The sequence below is a fragment of the Coturnix japonica genome, chromosome 4 (genome assembly GCF_001577835.2).
Source record: "Coturnix japonica isolate 7356 chromosome 4, Coturnix japonica 2.1, whole genome shotgun sequence".
NCBI classification, from domain to species: domain Eukaryota; kingdom Metazoa; phylum Chordata; class Aves; order Galliformes; family Phasianidae; genus Coturnix; species Coturnix japonica.
In genome coordinates, this window is record NC_029519.1 from 28,100,539 (window position 1) to 28,122,595 (window position 22,057).

General features: G+C 38.5%; 2 protein-coding genes across 4 annotated transcripts in view; one reads left to right on the plus strand and one right to left on the minus strand.

The window, feature by feature from the left end:
* The window catches only part of TMEM184C (transmembrane protein 184C), a 5,492-nt gene extending 3,491 nt beyond the window's left edge, over window positions 1–2,001 (plus strand). Inside the window, exon 5 of the mRNA XM_015861087.1 lies at window positions 1,921–2,001. Coding sequence (XP_015716573.1) covers window positions 1,921–2,001 — 81 coding nt within the window. The remainder of the gene's footprint in view (window positions 1–1,920) is intronic.
* Window positions 450–21,965, minus strand: PRMT9 (protein arginine methyltransferase 9). Of its 3 annotated transcripts, none has more exons than XM_015861092.2 (13): window positions 21,947–21,965; window positions 17,572–17,783; window positions 16,940–17,088; window positions 15,069–15,305; window positions 14,624–14,791; window positions 12,808–12,910; window positions 12,219–12,325; window positions 9,750–9,942; window positions 7,087–7,270; window positions 4,757–5,468; window positions 3,925–4,078; window positions 3,348–3,470; window positions 450–3,176 (listed from the first exon to the last, which is right to left on the minus strand). In XM_015861092.2, the coding sequence occupies exons 2-13, from the start codon at window positions 17,755–17,757 to the stop codon at window positions 2,961–2,963; spliced, it is 2,532 nt and encodes an 843-aa protein (XP_015716578.1). In that variant the 5' UTR covers window positions 17,758–17,783; window positions 21,947–21,965; the 3' UTR covers window positions 450–2,960. The 3 variants fall into 3 exon arrangements, with proteins under 3 accessions (XP_015716578.1, XP_015716577.1, XP_032300400.1); XM_015861091.2 differs by lacking the exon at window positions 21,947–21,965 and adding an exon at window positions 18,271–18,375; XM_032444509.1 differs by lacking the exons at window positions 14,624–14,791; window positions 15,069–15,305; window positions 16,940–17,088; window positions 17,572–17,783; window positions 21,947–21,965 and having other exon boundaries at window positions 12,795–12,908.
* Between the last annotated feature and the right edge of the window lie 92 nt (window positions 21,966–22,057).

Here is a 22,057-nt window from a genome sequence, read left to right on the forward strand (position 1 = left end):
GGTTAGCATTATACTACTAGTGCTGGAAGTTGAATAGCAAGGAGTAGCTACTGTGCAGGCAAGAGAAGGATATGGCTGTAACTGACATCTTAATGTTCTGAGTCTGTAACGGTTATGAGTATCTGAGTACCCTATGAATATAAAACGCACACTGTAAAAGTTTCTGCAGAAATTCAAGTATTGTATCCTTGAACTGCTAAACATTCATACAACCGTTATACAAAAGTATGGTAAAACTACACACCTTTCTATGAATATGAAAGAAAGGCTTGAAAAAACACTATGCTCTTCAAAACGTGAAATGTAAATAGTACTAGAAGTGGGAAGTGTTAATTTTGAGAATGTAATTTAAGGAGGGCAGTGAAAAAAATTCTTTATATTGGTTTTGGTTTTCTTATTAATGATGCTAACTTCATACCCCAAAGCTTGAATGGTGTGTGGATGAAATGTAACTTCTGCGCACATGCCATCTTCTTCCCTTGCCGGCATAAATAAAATCCTTTCGATTAAGATAATTATTACAAAGCATCAGTTAAAAAACGTCTAGTTAAAAAAAAAAAAAGAAAAAAGCATTCCCTATTGATCTCACCATAAAATTCCAGGCACAGACCATAGTTGGGATAACTCTTATTCTTGTACCTCCTTAGTTATTAGTCTTTTTGCATTCAGAGTGTACAGCCAGGAAGGTAAGCTTTGGATTAATACCTTCACATACGTTGGCTTTTTTTCCTATCCTTATAGACTAATAAGGAGAGAGGATGTCAAGGGATGTCAAAAACAGCATAGAAAACAAAACCAACTTCTTCAGTTTTGGCTGCAATAAATTCTTTAACACCTAAATTTTTACGCTGTTAACATATCCTGCTTTAAAGGAGGTGTCTGTGGTAGTTTGTATTCATCAATTTGTATCTGTGATTATTGTATTATGCTTCTAGTATAGCCTATTCAAATGTAATAATTCATTTGTGCGTGTGCCCCAGAGAAGAGACCTTTGCTACGGTATAATTAAGTAGATAGTCTAATACTGGAGCTACTCGAGCATTATATTTTAGACCAAGACAAAGTAAATTTGTATCAGAACAGTTTGCAAAACTGACAAGAGCAGCTGCTTTTTTAAAAATGCCATGAGTGGGTTTTTATTACTGTTGCATGTTTGCAATCTGACAAATTGAGAACACTACATGACACATAATTTTCTTTTTTTTTCCTCAGCATTGTTAGAAATTCCAGGATGTTTAACTTCTGTCTGTCACAGTGGAATTCATCTTAAGTGCTTATTTTGCAGTACTAGTGTGATGTAAATACTGCGCCTTACTCACTAGGCTGCGTATTTTATAGCTGACTATATTTGCTCTATCTGAAGCTAGGGGGAAGGTGCAAATCATCCTTTCCACTTTGCCAAGTCATTGCCTTTGTTGTAAATAAGCAATTAAATATTTTATTTAAACTGTTTGGCATTTTTTTCCATTTGATTTATTGCTACTGTTATTTAGAATGTAAATGACAAATGATGGCAGTTGTTCTCTTTGTGAAGAAGGGGATCTTGTGAATAACTAGTAGAAGTGCTTGTAATTTCTTCCAGTGTTTTGAGTATAATGAAAGAATTCTTCCCAGAGCTTATCAGGAATCAGACTTATTTATGCTTGACTCAACCTCTTCCTTGTTAACAGCCATGTTTTTAAAAGAGTAAATAACAACTTGTAAAAGCCTGCAGTGGGTGAGGACTTCCTGTTTGCTCTAGCATGTGCACAGGTAAAAATGGGGGGAAAAACCAACTCTGAAGAGCCTCTGTCCTACTCTTAGATTTTTGTTATGTATTGTAACCTTTGGATGTAGGATGGTATGTGGTTAATTTTAAGAGAACTTAACCACCACTTATGTTTTCAAAATAAATTGGAGACCTGTCTTCCCCTGTTCTAGAAGGAGCTTTATTACAGCCATCCAAAAGCTGCAAGCTTAGACACCTGTGGCTCCAACATAACTACTCAGTCCCTCAATTGATCCCAGATAACCTAAAAAATTCACCTAATGGAGAGTACACACTGATCTTGCATACAGTAAGACTCCAGAAAATTGTTTTTGAATACCTCTTATCTATGGGCTTTTGTTAAGGACACACTGCAGAAGTGCACTGTACATGGAATGGACAGCAACAACATTAAAAAGCCTCATGCTTAGCTACAAAAATACCCTGTCCGTCTCTTTCCTATGTAGCTACAGAGATAAGATCAGTGCTTAGAGATTACTTGTTAGTCTTTCATCTGAATAGAAGATTAAGAAATGCTGCTATACTACATGCAACACAGGAAGAACAGTATACAAATGCTTGTGGTGGCTGATGTAATGACATCATTTTTGTAAGAGGAAAGAAGGTTGTATTACCAGAAATGTGACTCCCTAAGAAACTCTAAGTGTCTTACTGGCTTTACTTTGTACTACAGGGCTTAACTTAGTTTACAGCGCTCATTTATGACTTTTATAATTACACGCAACATTACCGTGTGATGCTGCAGCTGGAATGGCATTACAGTCACTTTTACAAGGATAACATCTCATGCACTAAAGTAGGATGCTTTGACTACTGAGAAGTAGAACCAAGGTTCGTGAAACAAGGACTATGCAGTCACAGCTGTTTACTTCTGACATAGGTATTTTAGATACTTTTTCTTTCACTACAGATGATGGGGCAGTGACAGAAATCTGTCCCCCTTCTACCACTGCTGCAGTAGCTAGCACCTCAGATTTTCAGAGGCAGCCCCAGAAATACCTCCCAAAACTGCTTGGTAAGATACCCTTAAAGTGTCCATTTTCATCTGTCTGTTGGATGGACAAGTCTACCAACTCTTTTAAAACAGTAAAATAGTCTTTTTGATCAGTACATAAAAATTAGAATTTAATATAAATTAGTACCAGTGATGTACACCAACAGTTTGTAGCGTATAGTTTACACTGGATGTTCTTCACTGTTTAACAGTAATGCTAATATTGCTTTTATGGTGCTGAACATCAAGCACAAGTTCATCTCCGACCTGAACTTGGAGAGGCTTATCAAGAACAACTGCAGCTTGTTTCCAGTGTGAGAACTCATCAGATGTATTCAAGCTATGCTCTTCATCTAGATGTATGTGATACCAGAAGGGAATTGCAGTGACTTGGCCAGACTTACAAATCTGTACCTAAAAAATATTTAAAATATTAGTTTGACCATTTCAATCAAAGACATTTCCAGAGAAGTAAATTCTGCATTGAAATTTTCATCCCAGGTAAACAATAATTGGGCAGTTCTAGGGAATGACAGTTAAGTGCACTTAACATTGTATGTCATTACATACACACACATAACTCACCTTCACCTCTCTGCTAGCAGTGTTTAACAGGGGATTCATGAGGTCTAGTCTTAGTAGTTCTGCTGGCTTACTCAAAGGTACACATGGTAACGTAGAGAGATCCAAATAAACACGAACAGGTACCTAAGAGTACAGACCGTAACTTTAGACATCAATAATCACTCCAAAGTGATACGTTTATGACAATTATAATGCAAAAGTTTCTAGGAATTACTGTCATGTCTGTAAGAAACAGCCAAAACGCTAAATGCACTATTTCAACCCCTTCTGAAACGTCATTGTTGTGATACGAGGTGATGAAGGAGATAGAACTCCTAAGAGCACAGTCATTCTTCTGTACATTCTCATTATATCTCTCACAACTCAGACAAATATTCACTCACTCTAGTTCCAGAAAGAAAAAAAAACTATTTGTTTAGCTTCATCACAAGGCTCCTTCCTGATCAAAGACTTTCTTGATATCGAAACGTTATGAAGTTTCAGCTTTTTAGTTTTCTTCCATTTTATACTAGAGTAAAACAATTAAACAGCTGCATGCTTTGGAACTGTACCTGGAAGACATCCAACAACTCCATACCTTGAACTGGTTGATAAAAGGAGCTATATTAAACCCAAGAGTTGGTTCTGTTCCTTGAACAGCACTCTCCAGTAACAAAGACTGTGATTCTACAAGCATCCCATATACCAACACATACTGTGGAAATATCTTCCCTCCACTCTGAAGTAAACATCTGTAAAATGAAAGAGATTTCACCTCTATAGCTTATCATTCAACAGTAAGGAAAGCACACTTACATTTAATACATTAATAAATACACACTAATTCCTTTGAAGTGCCCAAAACCATCTGATTTAGATCCATGTGACCAGACTGTATTATACAGAATTTACCTGGTAATACTGTACAAAGCAACATTTTCTCAGTGTCAGTATTGGAAACAATGATATTTCAAGATGAAGGTAACAGGACTTACTCAAAGCACCAATATCTAATAGCTCTTTTGGTGCTTCCCTGGCTGTTCTAATTCTATGTATCTATCCTTTAGCAATACCACTTTATGCCAACAGTAGCTCAATGTACACGTGATGGAGCTACCTGTTATTAGCAAGATAATGGCTATCCTAGTTGTTTCTTGCAAACCAAGAAGCAAGATCTTCCATCTGTATTATTGCATGCAAAAAATAAAGCAGTCTATGGGAGTGAGATCTTAACACTTCAAATTATATCAGACATCCAAGATGCTGCAGGAAATTTACTCCTAAAGTGCAAGTTCAATCTGCTCAGAAAACCTTTCCATGCTCCATAGAAACAACGTTAATTGTGTAGCTAGAAGGAACGCTTTCAAAAGTTTTCAGATAATGGATGTAATTATGGATTCCTTAAATTCCTTTTGTCCATTTGTACTTACCTGGATATTGCAGCCTTTTCCATCACCTCCTGCTGGATTAAACCAGATGTCTCTATAACATCCAAAATAATAATACTCCATAATTTATCGGATTTGGGTCTCTGTAGCACCACATTTTCATCTTCTAATTGGCTGAGCCAAAATTCTACAGTTTCCTTAGGGAAATTATTCGCTTCTGAGATTACATTAAGGACTGCCTGATGCTGTTCCTTCTCAATAGAGCTGTAGGCTTTAACTGGTCCAAGTTTGCCAGCTATAATTGGTAGGATGGAGAAGCCTTCAGATACATCTAGTACATACAAAGGATCAGGAACCACATCTACAGAGCTCTTGCTCTGGCCTTCTTGGATGTTCACCCCACAGCCATGTCTGTCAATATCCATGGACTCCAAGTCCTTACTTGGATTTAATGATGACAGAACCTTGCCCATGGCAGCTCTGAAGCATTCGTGGTACGGTACATTGTTCAACAGGGCTATTTCTGTGGATTCCAACACACAAACTTGACCTTTGTCATCCTGTTCACTAGCTGTCTGAAGACTAGCCAGAGCATTACATAATTCAGCCTCATTGCCCAAACTCAGCATCTCGTCTCTGTCACTGCAGTCCATCCCACACTCTGAAGTTAAAAAAGAAATCTTCTGGATCTTCAGGTAGCAGTCTTGGCAGCAAACTTCCATCATCACAGTATCTCCAGCCTTCACAGAATAATCTTGGAAAAACCAGCACAAAATCATATCAATTACGGCAAATACTATCACTGCAGCAGATGTGCAGTGCTCTACAAGAATAAAAGCACAGAGATTATCTCGTTGCTTCATTAGCTGTTTTTACCATGTATGAAAGATTTGTTCTAGTCATGTATCTTATTCCACAGGAGAGAGAGCGAGACAGAACAGATGCAGAGGCTTGGGTACACAACACAATATAGGCTGGAACCAAAACAGCCTGTTCAAGAGGAGGTTCCTCCAATTTTCAGTACTAAGCTCTGCAGGCCACTACTGAAATCCGCTACCATGTTCACATTTGCCTTAATCTGTCCTATACTAGACAAATCCATTTAATCTGAAAACAAGCTTAAAATAAATACAAACTTCTCCAAGTGTCCTGTCAACAGCAGAGCTGAACAAAAACATACTTGCAAATAAACTGCTTTGATGTTAAACTGTTGCATACTTAATATTTCTTCCCCTACTGTCTACCTAAACAGGCAAGTAAATTAGAAACAGGTGAACAAAGTAAAGGCTGCTGCTGCTGCAAATGACACTGGCACTGAGGAACAGCTCTGACCAATGAAGTTATAATCCAAAGAATCACAGAATCCCAGAATTGTAGGGGTTGGAAGGGACCTCTAGAGATCATCGAGTCCAACCCCCCTGCCAAAGCAGGCTCCCTACACCATGTCACACAGGTAGGCATCCAGGCAGGTCTTGAATATCTCCAGAGAAGGAGACTCCACCACCTCCCTGGGCAGCCTGTTCCAGTGCTCCGTCACCCTCACTGTAAAGAAGTTCTTCCGTACATTCATGTGGAACTTTCTATGCTGTAGTTTCATCCCGTTACCCCCTAGTCCTGTTCCCATGCACTACTGAAAAGAGACCAGCCTCGCCACTATGGCTCCCACACCTCAGGTATTTATAAACCTGGATCAAGTACCCTCTCAGCCTTCTTTTCTCAAGGCTAAACAGACCCAGTTTGCTTAGTCTCTCCTCACAGGGGAGATGCTCCAGGCCCTTCACCATCTTAGTGACCCTCCGCTGGACTCCTTCCAAGAGATCCCTGTCTTTTTTGTACTGGGGAGCCCAGAACTGGACACAGTATTCCAGATGAGGCCTCACCAGGGCAGAGTAGAGGGGGGGGATCACCTCCCTTGACCTGCTGGAGAGCAGATGCAAGGGGGTGGATGAGAGCTTTTAGTTTTGTTTTTGTGGTGGCAACAGCAACTAGTAGCTCACCTCCCTTTCAAATGCCACATCCTGATTACACAGATCACCTTGTCACATCCAGGTGATCCTGGCCTCACCTTCTGGGAGTGATCCAAAGAGTATCTGATTCAGTATAGAAAAAAAATTGTTTTTAAGTATTCATTCTCCCAGACCTTAATGAGGTTCCTTATCTGTCTCATAGCAGAGTCCGACAAACAAGACCCGCTGCAGCGGCTTTCCAGTACAGTCCATAAACTTGATCAGGAACCACCTTACAGCTACACATCACAGAACTTCTCCTAATCCAATTACTACCATTTCTTGGTCTCTGAGATTAATTTGGCTTCATTTTGTTCTTGAGCTAGTCAGTTTATGTACTGCATCAAGAAAATCTACAGCACTTACCAGGGAGGCCTTGCACAGGATAGACTGCCTGTTCCCAGCAAGTTTCTTCACTAGGACTTGTAGACAGAGCATGCTCATCATCAAGCTGCAGTACAAACCACACCACAATAGCATCTAGCATTCCTCCTTCAGTGACTGGCTGGCTGAGCTTCCAGGGCTTTCTATGTGCAAGGCTCTTCAGCTCCTGACCAGAATGGAAAGAGAAAAAAGTGCGTGGAAGTTCCTTTCCATATGTCAAAAATGGTTTCACAGTAGTCACTACCAAGTCACTCACACTGCTGTACCAATCCACGAGGGCATCTGACAGAAACCTGGAGTTAACAAAATGCTACAATGCCAACTATCAACGCTTGTCAGCATATGGGCTCTCTTCCCTCACTGAAGCACAATTATGTACACACAACAAACTCGTGCCTACTAGCCAGTAATTGAGGCACAATCATGTCTAAAATTATGTATTTAAAAAGTAGAAACTGCAAGAAAGGCATTCAACTGACAAAGCATGCCTTATGAGAACTTAGTCTTTGATATCAAACTCTTCAGACACATGCTTCAGTTAAAACCTGTATTCAAATTTAGAAATACAGCTCTAGAAATTACTGTAAGCAAGCATTGAGTTCACTACAGCCAAAGTTCAGCACAATCATTACAAAAACACCAAATCAAACAACTTTGAGATTATGTTCTCTGCAACCTACATTATCGACTTTGTGTAAAATTTTACTACTGAGTATTTCCTAAATAGTAGTTAATAGGAATGAAGTCATCTTGCACACACCTCCCAGTAATTACCTTCTGCAGTAACATTCATAAACACAAAAGACACAGCTCTGATGTCTTTTAACAGCTCTGGCATACGCCAGTAAGAGGATATCAGTCGCAAGGGACCAACGTTCTCTTAGTTACAATCATTATAGCAGTAACAGCCTTGTCTAAAAATTCCATATTTTACAGAATAGCTCACATCAGCACTTGTTCTCTCTAAATTTTTTAACAAAAAGCACAAGGCAAAAAGAAAATTCCATGCCAGGAACATAACTAGTAGTTTTCTCAAGCTGCATTTTTTCTTCTCCTGTTTTTTTCTTGGCCTGTGTTCTCCAGAAGTTGATCTACCTCGCTACTGAGAGATGGCTGAACAATGCATGTGTCAAAATTACAGGATGTTATTAAAGTTTATAATGAAAAAAAACTTCGTTGGCAATAGCTCAGTTCCTTCAGGGCCTGAAAGGAGTAATCAGCTGTAATTACCAGCTGTGATGGTAAACAGTTACTTCCACTCCCAGTGACACCGATGTGCTGCCAGCAAACACGCACGCAGGTAGTTACCAGGCTAGGTACAAATGTCTACAGCCTGCAATTACAGCCACATCTCATTCCCCTGCTGGGGAGGAACTGCACAGCTCCTGCTAGTAACAGCAATAAAAGTAATCAGCACAAGTCAGAGGCCTTTTTTATTATTACTGTTTTGACTGGCTATAATTACTTTTCTGATCGTTACTTTGAAAGGGACATGCTAGTCCTGTAACAACAATAAACAGCAACTAGTTATTCCGCATTAGTTAACTGTGTTTCTTCAACTCTATTCATGATATCTCCACCTTTCATAACCAGAGTACTTAACACAAAGTTTCAAAGGAAGAGATCTTCACTCAAGATTATTGTTGCATGACTGTCAAGAGTCAGAGACTCCGGAGTAGACATCTTTCAGGTGTAGCAGTTTCTTACTGATGCTAGAAGCAGAAGCAACATTAGGTCACAGAAATCGCTCCCAGCAGTGTTCCAAAGAACCTTGTCTTTCTTCATTTTTAACCTTAGGATGTCAGAGAAGCCAACTAGAAAAAGCTATTGATTCAGAACACTGCAATTCCTGGCCAAGCAGTAGCCAAGAATAATTTCATTTATATAACAGAATCTATTTTAAGCTCTGACTCACCACTTTAATGTTAACGCCTCACCATGGGTCAACAAGCAAGAAACGACTCACCAGAGATCAGATGCAGAATCTTTTTAGCATGCTCAGCTGTGAGCAGCTGATGTCCTTGCCTTACAGCTCAAGTCTATTTGGTAGAAGCATACAAATACACTCTGGGAAAATGCACAAAATAATTCTACTATATTTTAGAAAGCTGCATAACAAGTATCTTAGGAGCTGAAGGGTGCAATCAAAATGGTTGAATAGGATATGGTATTTTAGCTCTCCTCTCTTTTACACATACCCAAACACTTACATACAATTTAATGCCAGCTGTAAAACATATCCTAACTCTCATCTCCTCAACTTCTCTGAAGACTCCCTATAACTTTAGAGGAATTAACGTAGCCAGTTCCTTGACACATAAACGATCAAATACTGGTCTATTGAATTCTTTCTCCATTTTCTGTACTGATACTGGCAGTTGTTTGGTCCTATGGTGAGCTAGTCTGGGGAACTAAGTGACGTCACTCAAAAAACCTTTACCTTCAAAAATCCAAGGACTGTCATCTGATGAATCAGATCACAACGTAATCAGATAAGTATGAAAACCAGTACAGGATTAAGGCAGAACTGCCAACCTTGCAAATGCAAACTGTTGCAGAACTGAACATGGCAAACAAGATGTAGGACTCTTTTATACATTGTTTAGTTCTAGAGGATGTAAAGAAAATAATATATGTATATTTACCTGCAGATTGTTGAAATCCACTGTCATTATTTGAAAGGGCTCTGTTAGAGGTACATAACCTCCAGGAATTCGACTGAGCTTTTCAGTGGTGTAAGGTTCAACAGTTTCCTCTGAACCAGCAGAAGCATGTGTTGGACTAAAGAACTTCACAGAACGTGGCAAGTGCACACCAGCAACTTCTTGTGTTCCCACTCTGGGGGGAGAAAAAGAAGAAGAAGCATGAAACTTCATAATCCTTTCAAGACTGGCTAAGTGTTTCAAATGCAGTGAAATGCACAAGAGTTAAAAGACACCATGTTCTCCTAGAATATTGCTTTACTGTCATGCAATATGACCCTTTAAAATTACATAGCTCAAACTGAGAAACAATACGTAGTAAACTGGTGTCTTCTGTGGCAAACAAAATATATTTTTAGCAGAACAGTCTTCTCAGAAATTTGTCAATTCATCTGTTCTTCTGAAGTAAATGCATTTATGTATTTTCACATAGATTTGAAATAACTGCTTTAAAGAAAGCAACAATTTCAAGAGAAAATGAAAGCTAATCAGAAAAAAATAAAACCATAGTTAGAAGCTAGAGTGATTCTAGAGAATAAGCAACGGATACAGACAGCATCTGCTACACTCAAGAAATGTCAAAATTACTATTAGAACGTTAAGTAATAGAGAGGTAAACCAGTGGGAAATTTTGTCAGGTTGACTTAAGGGCACCAGAAATAGATACAAGAAATTGGTATTGTTTATCCAGCATTTCAGTACATTCTAGGAGAAAATGCAAAAAACAAAAACCAAACAACTCCCCTCCCCATCCCCAAAAAAGAAATAAATATCAGAGCATAAGAAATACAACCTAACTTAAAGAAAAAAAAAATAATAAAAAAATCACTGAACGACAGAAATGCTAATCAATGGAATACAAAGCAAACAATCAGCATCAGACACAGATGCAAGATAATAAGCACTTAAGAACGAAAGCTGATTCCCTGGCAGCTAAAGGCTCAGTGTCTGCTGCTAGATGATATATACTCTGAAGTGTACTTTAGGAAAAAAAAACAAACAAAACCTCAAGAATCCACAGACTTCTGGGCAATTCATCTACTTGAAACCATTTGGACACAGAAGTGATGAGAAGCTGAAAAGCTGTATGAATTTACAACAATGAGACAAAAAAAAAACCCAACACTAGATAATATAAAAAGCATGAAGAAAAAGATATTTTCACACTGCTATTCCAAGTATCTTCAAGCCCATTGCTCAAAAAGAACATTAGGAAAACAGTTATGATGTAGATCACGAAAACACCCAGGGAAACACAGAGATGTACATCACAAGAATCCAAAGAGATGTGGACAGCTTAAATTTGAGAACAGGCAAAGCTTTACAAAAAGCTATAGCCCTTGTTAGGAGTATTAACTTAAGACAGCTATGCCTATTAGAGGAAAAAAAATGGATCTCAAGGTAGAAAACTGAAAACTTACAAGTGACCTTTTTCTTCTTTGCATATGATTAACTGGTAGAAACTCTTTAAGCCCTGCTAGTTACTCAACCTTAAACAACACTATTAGAATGAACTGTTAATTAGACAACCTGAGTTTCATCCTGTTTAAATTTTTAAAGAAATATTCACTGCCATCTTTCAAGACGATAATTACTCCTAAAGGGTTATTCCTGAGGGAAAGTTCTTCTGTGACCAATTACTATGAGAACTTTTGTCTTTTTCTGACTGCTCTTCAGGGCTAACGCATTAGAAGTCCATGATATGGTACAGGTATTTTTCTGTTCCAGTGCATGAAAGTATCTGTGTAAATCAGTGTTTCTTTTAATCTGCAACAAGATTAATCCTAAAGAAAATAAGATTAAACCTATTAGACAGACAGTCTTCATACAGTGATATTGCTTTAGAAGATGAAAATGAAAATGACTATGGAAATAACTGATACAGTCACAACTGGTATCAACAAAGAAACCTGAGAGTATGTTAGCTCAAAATTAGGTAAGGCACACATTGAGAAGGATAATGCAAAGTGGGATTATTGACATTCAGGCTTTACAAAATCCTGTCCACATCTGAAAGGAGTAGGATCTAGCAGTGAGGTACGAAGCAGATTATAAAGAAGGTAAAATGAGGATAAGGGTCAACTGTTAATCCAAGAATCTCCAATACAGAAATTGGGAAGTAATTTTACTATTAAGGAATAGCATGTCTTTAGTACACACTAATGGTATTTATTTTCAGCATTACTGAAAAGCAAGAGTTTCTAATGAAGTGGTTTAGAGAAGGGAAAAAAGAAAGAGCATCCTGAGAAAGGAGAGGGAAGGGTTGGATCAGAAACCTGCTTAGTGAGATATATGCAGTCATTTAAAAAAAAAAAAAAGAGAAAAATAAATGAAAACTGATAATTCATAAGTCACAAAGTCTTCTCCTAAGTAACCAATGTACATCCAAACTGTGCTAGAGTTTAAACATACCTGTGATGTCTACGTATCTCTTTGCATTCCACTGCCATTCCAAATACTGTAGCACTTGCAGGAATAACTTGCCCATAGTCTTTAGTATTGACATCCTGATTTTTTGGCTGTAACATTAATAGGAACATTCACTTAGACCTATTCCTATCTTTAATTCAAAACCTACTTTAAAGTCAGGATTACAAAAGTTCGCATTAACCAGGAGAAATCTCCAAGTCTCTGTCATTCTTGCAGATCAAACTTTTTCTTAACAGTGTATTTCAATATGATCTGCACACCAGTTTATCAGTTTACTACTTCTGTAATTTAAAATCCATGCTTAAAATTTTATCATATTATGTTTGATGCAACATCTGAGGACCTTTCCCACAGTAATAATTCCTGCACTTAACACCAGAGGTCATCAGTTCCAGTTGAACAAAATATATTTTCTGCCAGTTAAAACTTCTTTTTAAATCATTATTATTTGGAATCAAGGCAGAACACGGAAAATGTACTTGTGTGTGTGTATATATAAAAATAATATACAAATAAGTATATAAAAATAAGACAAACAGAAATCACATTTACACTTACCTACATCACCTACCTTTGGCTGTAAAAGCAGATGTTCCCAAGCATGTATCAAGCTCTCCACAATCCCCTCTCCAAATAAACCAGCATCAACAGTTTCTGTGACAACTAAGGAAACTCTACATAAGGGAAAAACAAACAAACAGCATGAAATGTAATTTATATCATGCGCGTCTGTTATGTTATTCTTCTAAAGAAAAATACTAATAAAAAAGCCTATTCCAACATGAGAACGAAGCACAACTTTTACCAGTGTTCTGAAGTTTCAATACTGATGGGCAACTAAATCATTCTAACAACTTATTTAAGATACAAATAAGAGAAAATTTGAGCAAGAATTTACCACAAATCTTATTTGTCAGTATTTAAAAATACATTGTGGGGGAAGAATCTAACCCAAATAGGAAGTTCTTTCAGCCTGAGGCACAGCCAGCGATTCCTCAAGTATTTTGTCTGTACCTCATGCAAGTGCCTATGTGTTACAGTTTTGTTTTTTTTTTTCAATACTCCTTTTTAACCAAAGCACAATAAAGCAAATAAGTAGGCAAATAAATCCTCCAATACTAAATCCATTTAACTCCCTAAACCAAGAAGTAAATGGCAGAAGACTAGACTTCTCCAGAACAGTAACAACTTATTCCTGACAAGCGAAACCCAGTAACTCGGCACAGACACTGAGAGGATGCACATGGTCAGTTAGTACAGCTTAACTGACAAAGTTAGACAAAGCTTGCCTGGCACGCTTAACCATGGTAGCTTTGCTTTTCCATATTAATGAGTCTTTACCATCATCAGCACAGATATTTTATCAAATGTTAGTAATGTGTAATAAAACATTTCCTTCCCATAGTTTTGCTCTGCATTTCCAGTAGCGGTGAGCTGAAGAGATAAACCAGCAGTCTGAGTACACTATAACAAACTAACATCCCCTTAGATCCATACCTGCTAGAAATCTTCCTAAAGAGCCCCTTTTGAAAGTGACAGCAAAAAAAAAAGCGTAAGGTAGACTAAAGAGTTTGAATTGCACGTGGTGAGAGCTATAACAATGGATCAAATTTTCATTTGCCAAAAGGAATTCCCAGTTGCCGACTCACCTCAGCAGCTCTTACTTTGCTTTAAAAGACATAACTTAAATATACTGAAAATATAAACTACTTAGTTTTCCAAAGCACATGGATCTCTGCTACAGTGGGCAAATACATAAGTGTCATATGAGTACACACAAAAATCTCTTAGGAAAAGTTACAACATTCTTCCACTGAATTTTACTCCAGCATCTAACGCTACTCCCACTGCCCTCTGGATCTATCCCACGGCACAAAGAAAACATGAGGGACCTGCACACAGCATGTGGCACTTCCTTCTCCTCTCTTCCTTATAAAAAGTACACAACCTGCATTTCTAATCTCTCTGTCCAAGCACAAAACTTCACATGGAGTCGCAGGAGTGTAATATATCCCAGATGTACTTTTCTTTTGGAGGTACCATTATATAACTCGATCCCCAGTTGCAGAAATGAGTCCTAAGTTGTTCACTGTGAACTTTCACATTGTAATAACCTCACTACTCCTTTCCTGTTGATGCAACATAATTGCACATGCCTCTAAGGTACCACCCAAGAACTAAAATACTTAATTTGTAACATCATTGATTTACCATAGAACTTAACATAATCACAAAAACAATTTCTGCATTGCTCCATAAAAACTTAAAACCTTCTCACCATAAGTGTTGTTGATTACCACAGGGAAAGTTATTCCCTGTTTAGATTACAGCATATCTTAAATTAGAATAAAAATTTATTGTTATCACAGTAGAATGCAACAACTCACCTTTCTGGTATGTCCTTCGGAATTTCTATATCAAGTGACTTCAAATGTAGAAGCTTGATTTCTTTGTCCATGTTATTTGCTGCCACCACATCACAGGCGAGTTCATACATGGTTTTCGACAATTCACAGGCAAAGACAGAAGATGCTCCTGCCTTCTTTGCAAACATACTAAAATACAAGAATCAGAGCTTTACCTCCTATTTATATCATTTATATCATTTAAGGTAAAGTATGTGTCATAGTTATATGGCTTTTGGTTATTGGTATTCCACATCATAACACAATTACCAACAATAGACTCACTGACTTTTGAATGTCGTTTCCTTTCATAAGTCTCGCCTCAACAAAGCATGTAAAATAAAATAATCTTTTAAGTAGCACTAACATTTTGTTAGACAACAAATATTTCTAATAATTAAATGTTAAACATATGCTTATGACACACCTCAATATTCCTGTTCCTGTTCCAATATCAAGGACAGACTTGCAGCCCGAGCAGACAGCATTCTCTATTGCTTTCAGGTAAGTAAGATTCCTCTTGGCATCGTTAAGCATGATGAAGTGCCAACGTTCCACAAGCCAGTTTGCAACACGGTAGAAATTCTCCTTTGCATCAGCAAAATCTGGATTAAGCTTCACTGCTTTGTGAAAATACCCAGCTGCTTCATCTCTGAAGCCCATTCTAATGGTTAAAACAACAAACAGCAAGCATACATTCAGATGCCAATTATCAGTAAATATCTGTAAGTCCATAGTTTGTATCAGACAAATGACAACATAAATATTTTACATTAGATTCTCCATAAAAATACTAAGATTAGCTTATTTAAAAAAAAAAAAAAAAATAAAAAAAAATATATATATATATATATATATATATACACACACACAACTTAGAACTTCACATCAAATCACTTTAAAATGCAAAGGTAGTAAAAAATTTCACCATGTGTACCAACCTTCATTTGCTATTGGCATCCTTTTACAAACTAGGATAGGTTCTACAAGAACTTAACTGTATGATGGTAGCAAACCTGCGGTCTCACAGATTTTTCAAGCTTCAAGGGAATACTCCAAAATCCAAGTTCATCTCACCATATTTAACTTGACTATACTACAGATCAAATTTTGAGTTGCCAGTGCTTCCATTAAGAGGCAGTTCTGAAAATAAATTGAGAACTGAACCAAACTTCTATAATAGCTATGGCATATGGTCAAAGCAGACTGCACTGAAAAAGAAGAGCTATGAAATATATCAAAGTGTCCAATTTCCTCACAAGGCAAGATGCATTGCTCCTTGAAGCAAGCACATGGAACAGTCAGAAGGCGCTCCTAACCAAAGCTGCTCGGATCCAGGACTGATGTTTTATAGTCCAGTCTTGGAATACTTCAGAATTCAGAGGAATAGTGACCACCACATGTTGCAAGTTTGGGGGAAAGTGGCAAAATATTATTTTTTTTGGTATTAAATAACTGCAGAAGCTTGAACTGTTTAAGAGAAATCAGTTCTACACAGGACACATGACTAGCTTCCTCATTTGAAAGGTTCACCCTATGTGACCTCAAGAAGGACCAGAATTTAAAGACAGTATGCAAAAGCAATAAAGTTCAGAGATCTCAGAGGGGAAAAAAACAAAGATAAACTTTAAAAATTCTATTTTAACAACAGTACTTAACATGATGAATTTGAACAGTTAGATTTTTCTTTAGTAGTTGTATAGGAAATTGGTCATCACAGCCTGAACCTCTGATTAATCAGCTGAGGCAAGTGTCGGGTCAGCTGTGGGAGCACAGGTGAGAGTAATTTAGCTGTGCTCCCAGAAGGGGTGGAGCTTGATTCCACCTCCTCTAGACCTCATTTAAGGGCTGACCACCACTAAGGCAGCATCTCTTGGAGATTGCTCCCTGGTGGAGATTGCCTCAGCATTTCCCAGTGAAGGCCTCCTTATTGGTGAGTTTTCCTTATAAATAGCTTTTTAAATATCTGTCACCACCTCTGTTACCATCTTTGTATCATTCCACTTTATAGTAATTATTTAATTAATGGTTTAAAAATACTCAAATGCAGTGCTTTTACTTTAACCTTTTACTTCAGCAGAAGTGCTCTTTTAAACTTATCTTTTAGACTAATCAACTTTTTAAGCTGACAAGTGCACAACATTCAGCTGTATGCATTATATAAAAGTCAAGCATAAACTATGCTTAAAAGAAATAAATGTGATCTTACATGCTATGTTCAGCTGACTATTCTTTCACAACATACAAAACTAAAAACCAAATGTTATAAAAACTGAGTATACACTACTCAATACAAACCTGAAAAGATGTTCTCCCATACTGTTACATATCACTTCATCATTTGGATACAACTCAAGTGCCTGTTCATAGCAGTTAAATAGATCTTGAATCCGTGCTAAAGAATCTAGCTCTTCTGCCCATTTAAAGAGAGTAAACTGGAATGTTTCCTAGAAAACAAAATGTACAGCATTGAGTTGAAAATAGTTACCAAAAGAGGGGAACTGAGACTTGAAAACATCAGAGTTGGCCAGATGCACCTAAACACATAAATTTCCCTTCAGCAGCAGTACACTCAGTACTGTCCCAAATCAGTTGGCTCTCTTGAAGTAACAGAAATAAACTCTCAGACATCCACACAAAGTATCATCACCCAGCAATGGATCCTAAGGGCCTATGCACGTACTAATGTACGTTATTCTACAGAACAAGTGAATATTAACACTGGCCCATCTTTATTAAACTTAGTAGACACACAGAGCACTAAAAGAAAAGTACATCAAGTTCCTTCTATAGACATGTACAGTTCATTAAACATCTATTTCAATTACTACTCTTATTTTCAAGACCGAATAGAAAGATCAGTTACAGACAAAGAATCACATGCAGAGACCACATCACACAGACTCAAGAGGAAATCAAAGAGCACTTACTTTCACACTGGTTTTCAGCTCGGGAGCTAGATTTAGTACTAGAAGATAGTGAGCATATGCAGTTCCGTAATCCTGGTCCTCCAAACAATGCTGAGCACTCTGCAAAGATCTAGAAATGAGTTCCCGCCTGCCGGCTTCCTGAGCACCTCGGTGACTATGACGGAACTTTGCGTTCAAGTTGGACATTCTGAAGGCTGGAAGCACTGCTCCTCCTAGAACAAACAAGTAACATATGCAAGTAACAAGATAAGGTTACACACAGCAGACAGACTAAGCAACCTTAAATTTTTCATAAGCATTGAAGACTCTCCTCCCAGATCCTAAGCATTCAAAAACATTCCTATCTTTACACCACTGACAATTCCATCAACTTTAAAATGAACATTCACTATTCAAAAGCTAGGCATGCATCACTTTTGTGCCATATGAGGTCCTGCAAACAACTTACAATTCTTTGCTTTTAAAAAATAATTTTGGTATTGCATAATTTAGCGTGTCTTTAGCCAAGTAGTTCTGTGTGCCAAAGGCTCATGCACTGAGTTTTCAGTGAGTCACAGAGGCTAACCCTTTTCTACTTCAGCAACAGTAACCCCATAAATCCACATCTCCTGCACAGACAGCAAGTTCGCAAGGCAGCACGATTATCTCTCCTCCTCAAAACAACGTTAGTTATCAGAAGCAGTGTCAGTTACCACTCACAGTCAAGTTGCGCACCACAGGCCGCCGCCATCTTAGGGCCCGGAGTAAGGCGGAAGCGCATGCGCGTAGCGACGGGCGCGGACCGTGGGACGGAAGCGGCGTTACGTATTAATGGGCGCCGCGAGTGTGGGGCCGCCTCCTGACATGGCGGGTTTGAACTGTTTTCCGCCTCGCCTGGGGCTATTGCCCCTTCTCCCTCCTCGGGTTAAGGTCAAACGTGCTGGCTTGGTTGGAAACTATTAAAATTTCATCCTTGCTCTCGTACTGCTTGTCCCAACTCCCTCTGCTGTATCTGTGTATATGTGGTGTATATACATGCATGTATACACGTAGCATAAAGGTGCTTGTAATTGCCCAAGTTATTTTGCCACCCACATCCAACATTTAAAACTGGTAATTCAGGGCATAAGAACACAGGTCTAGCTAGAGGTGGCCTAAATCCACTGCCACTCCAGTCCCCGACCATTCAGGGCTGCTCAGACCTGCTCTACGTGTAAGAACTCCCATCACCTTAAATGATACAGGATGTAGTATAAGAACACCATGTTGCGCAGGCACTGCCTGTAGCTGGACTGCAGTTGTGCTGTTTGTAACATTTAATTTGAATTACGTTGCTGATAAGCCTGGATAATGACATCCGAGGAGGAAATTCATACCACTTTAAGTCACAAACAAGTCTGAGTTGCCTCAGCCTTTGACTTTGCTCTACATCAACAGAGATCACGAGGAGCAAAATTCAGACCTTTGTTCCCACTCCTCAGCACCTCTCCTTGCCTCCTCCCATGCCTCTGACACCGCTTATCTTCTTCCATCATGGAACGTGGCAGGCTGCCTCCTCCTGGGATTAACCCTGGTGTGCAGCTCTCTTCCAAAAAAAGGCAGAGTTCATTCAGTCTTGTCCTACTTTTGAGACAAGAACAGGCTACACTATTGTTCAGTAATTACAAAGTGTTTGAAAGCTGTTCATTATTGCTCAAAAGCATGAATGCAGCTCACCCGGGGTTTTACAGCTGTGGCTGCTGCAGATGCATTCATTCTTGAGAAATAATCATCACGCAAAAATGCCAAGCCAGCATTTTAAACAAGGTGAAAAAGTAGTACAGATGGGAGAAAAAAGTTACTCTGAAAGAAACACAGGGACAGTTAAAACCATAATCCAGAGTAAACATAATTACTGCTCTGCAATGTCACAGGGGAGTAAATGGTAAGTCTACAAACTTTCAGAGTGAAGGGACCCAAAGGAAAGCACTGAGGAACAGGTTACCTGAATGACATTGCCACCAGCTACACACAGAGAACAAACATGCCAGAAAACCCAAAACACGAACCGAGTGCTTAGGTTGAACGAATTCCAAGAGGATGTGCAAATATTAGCTTCAAAGGATAATAAAATATATCTATCCAGAGCTGTAAAGCAGGATGTAATATCTAAGTAAACTGGTATAAACAGGCACTCAGCCCTTCCTTCCATGTTGAAGGGAAAAGAAAAGAAAAAAAAAAAAAAAAGGGAAAAAAAAAAAAGCTATGAACTTTAAATGAATTGCAGATGGAGAACAAGCTTCTCTGAATTTAGCTTAATTATGCTTCCCAGTTGTAAGATGACCTTACGGGGAGAGGGAAATCAGTAATACTTGTGGAACTTGGCAGGAAAGAGAAAGCAGGAAGCACTGTTAATTATCACCTATGGACAATGAAGTGTAAAAAGAGTGGGACTCTCCCAAATGATCCAGTATCTCAGCATCTCCATCATCCTCTAAACCCATATTTTTAGATCAGAGAAAGTGCCAGATGGATACCATGTCTTACAGTACTTATTTCTAAGCATAAATTAAGTACTGCTGTGTGCTAATTTGACCCAATATAAATTGATATTGCATGCAGTTACATTAGTGGAAGAAGATTACTAAGAACTGGCAGTGTAAAATCTTTGCAATTGGGAAAAGTCAGTTCAATTCAAAGGCTAAGCAGGGTTTTGCAACTTCACATCCATATTGTACTTTTTAAGGGAACACTTGAGAAGAAAAAAAAATGGCCACAGAACATGTTTGCATAAAGCTGCATGCTAAGATAACATAAATAAGGTTGGAGCTGAAATGAAACTAAATTCTAGCCCATGTAAGGAATTTTCTCCTGAGGTAAAAGTATGCAGGCAGGAGACAAAACTGCAATACCTTAGAAGGATGTTGCTTCTAATGATGTTTTCTTCAGTGTTTTCAACAACTAAGCACAACTGCATGTTGCAAATAATGCAGTGATGGCAAGAGTCTGTAATAAGATGCCAGTAAGACCAAGTTAAGCTTACTAACCTGCAATCCATCTTCCTATTGCAGATTAGAAGCATGACTAGCCAGAGGAAAACACATTAGAACATTGACTTACAAAAAATCAAGATATCGAAGAATAAGTGGTATCTATATGCAAGAACATAAGGTGAAGTAAAACCAGACACGTTGCCAGCATAGGCCTGTTGTATAAAATAACTTCAAGTATGAAACCACACCTGCAATGGCCATCAACAGAAAATACCCAAAGCAAAGACTGCATGGTATATAGACAGGACATTGCTAAAGCTTCACATAGTCAAGCTACACTAGTCTTTTAAATGAGCCTACAACAAAGCTGCAAGATTTGATGATATCAAGTAAAGAATGGCAGAAAAGGGGAGAATTTTCTAAAATACTGATATAAAAATACTTATAGGATTAAATAGCAAAGAAGTTATAGCTACTTTTCTTGCCCAAACATATCATTTTTGTCTGTTTAATTTAATAGGCTAGTATTTCTACCCCCACAATTTTGTCATTTCAGGGTCAGACAGTGCTTGAACCAGCGGGTTAGGTTTTGCAAAGTACAATCTCTTTCAGTAGTTGCTAAGGACACTGTGTGTTGTCAGGATAACAATGCTGGGTGAACAGTGTAGAATACCAGTGTAACAGTGAATTGGCTTTAGGTAAACATACAGATGATTCTTTTGTCTTTCTTTTTTCTTAATTTGAATTCAAGCAACTCCACGATTGCTTTATAACATTTCAGCGGAACCATAACAGGAAAATTGCAGTAACTACAAACATGAGAAATATTATTCTAATTTTCTTCCTGAGAATGAGCGTAGGACAAAGTAAACAATCTGTTCACAGAAATATTTGCTCTTCAAACACTGCTCCAATAATCCAAACAGAGATAAGGATCATTTGTTATATAAGGTTGATTTTCCATTTCCATTTTTGCACAGTTTTTAGTAGCAGAGCGACTTATCAGTGAAATGATTTTAGAAAGCAGTCACAGCACACACTGTGACGTAGCAGCTGGAACACTTGGCTGTAGGGCTTGAGTGTTCTCTGCACCTCCTGGTCTGCATTCAGCTCAGCACTGGGGTACAAAGAACAGCCTTCCCAAGGTCTTGCTCTTCCTACAGGCTTTGTATGAGCCTGTATTATTAAACGAAGACATAAAGATGAGGCTATTAGCTACCTCCCCCAACTAACTTCACATGCAGCTACGCGAGGACAGGGTCAGACCCTACAGGTGAGTGGCACTGCTGTTAGACCAGTCGGCATTTACTGAAACCGCAGCCGGTTTCTGATAAAGAGCCTGTGTCCTGTTTCACACCTCCTTGCCCCAAGAGACCGATCTTTTCCCTCCTAAAACCCGAAGAAGTGGCTGCGTGCTCAATCACCTGTAGCCAACAGCCTCCGTTCTGAATCGGGACCCGGTGAGGAGCTCACAGCTCACACTACCCCAGGAGCCTCCTGGCGCGGCGCTGAGAGGCGGGCCGCCTGTTCGGCCG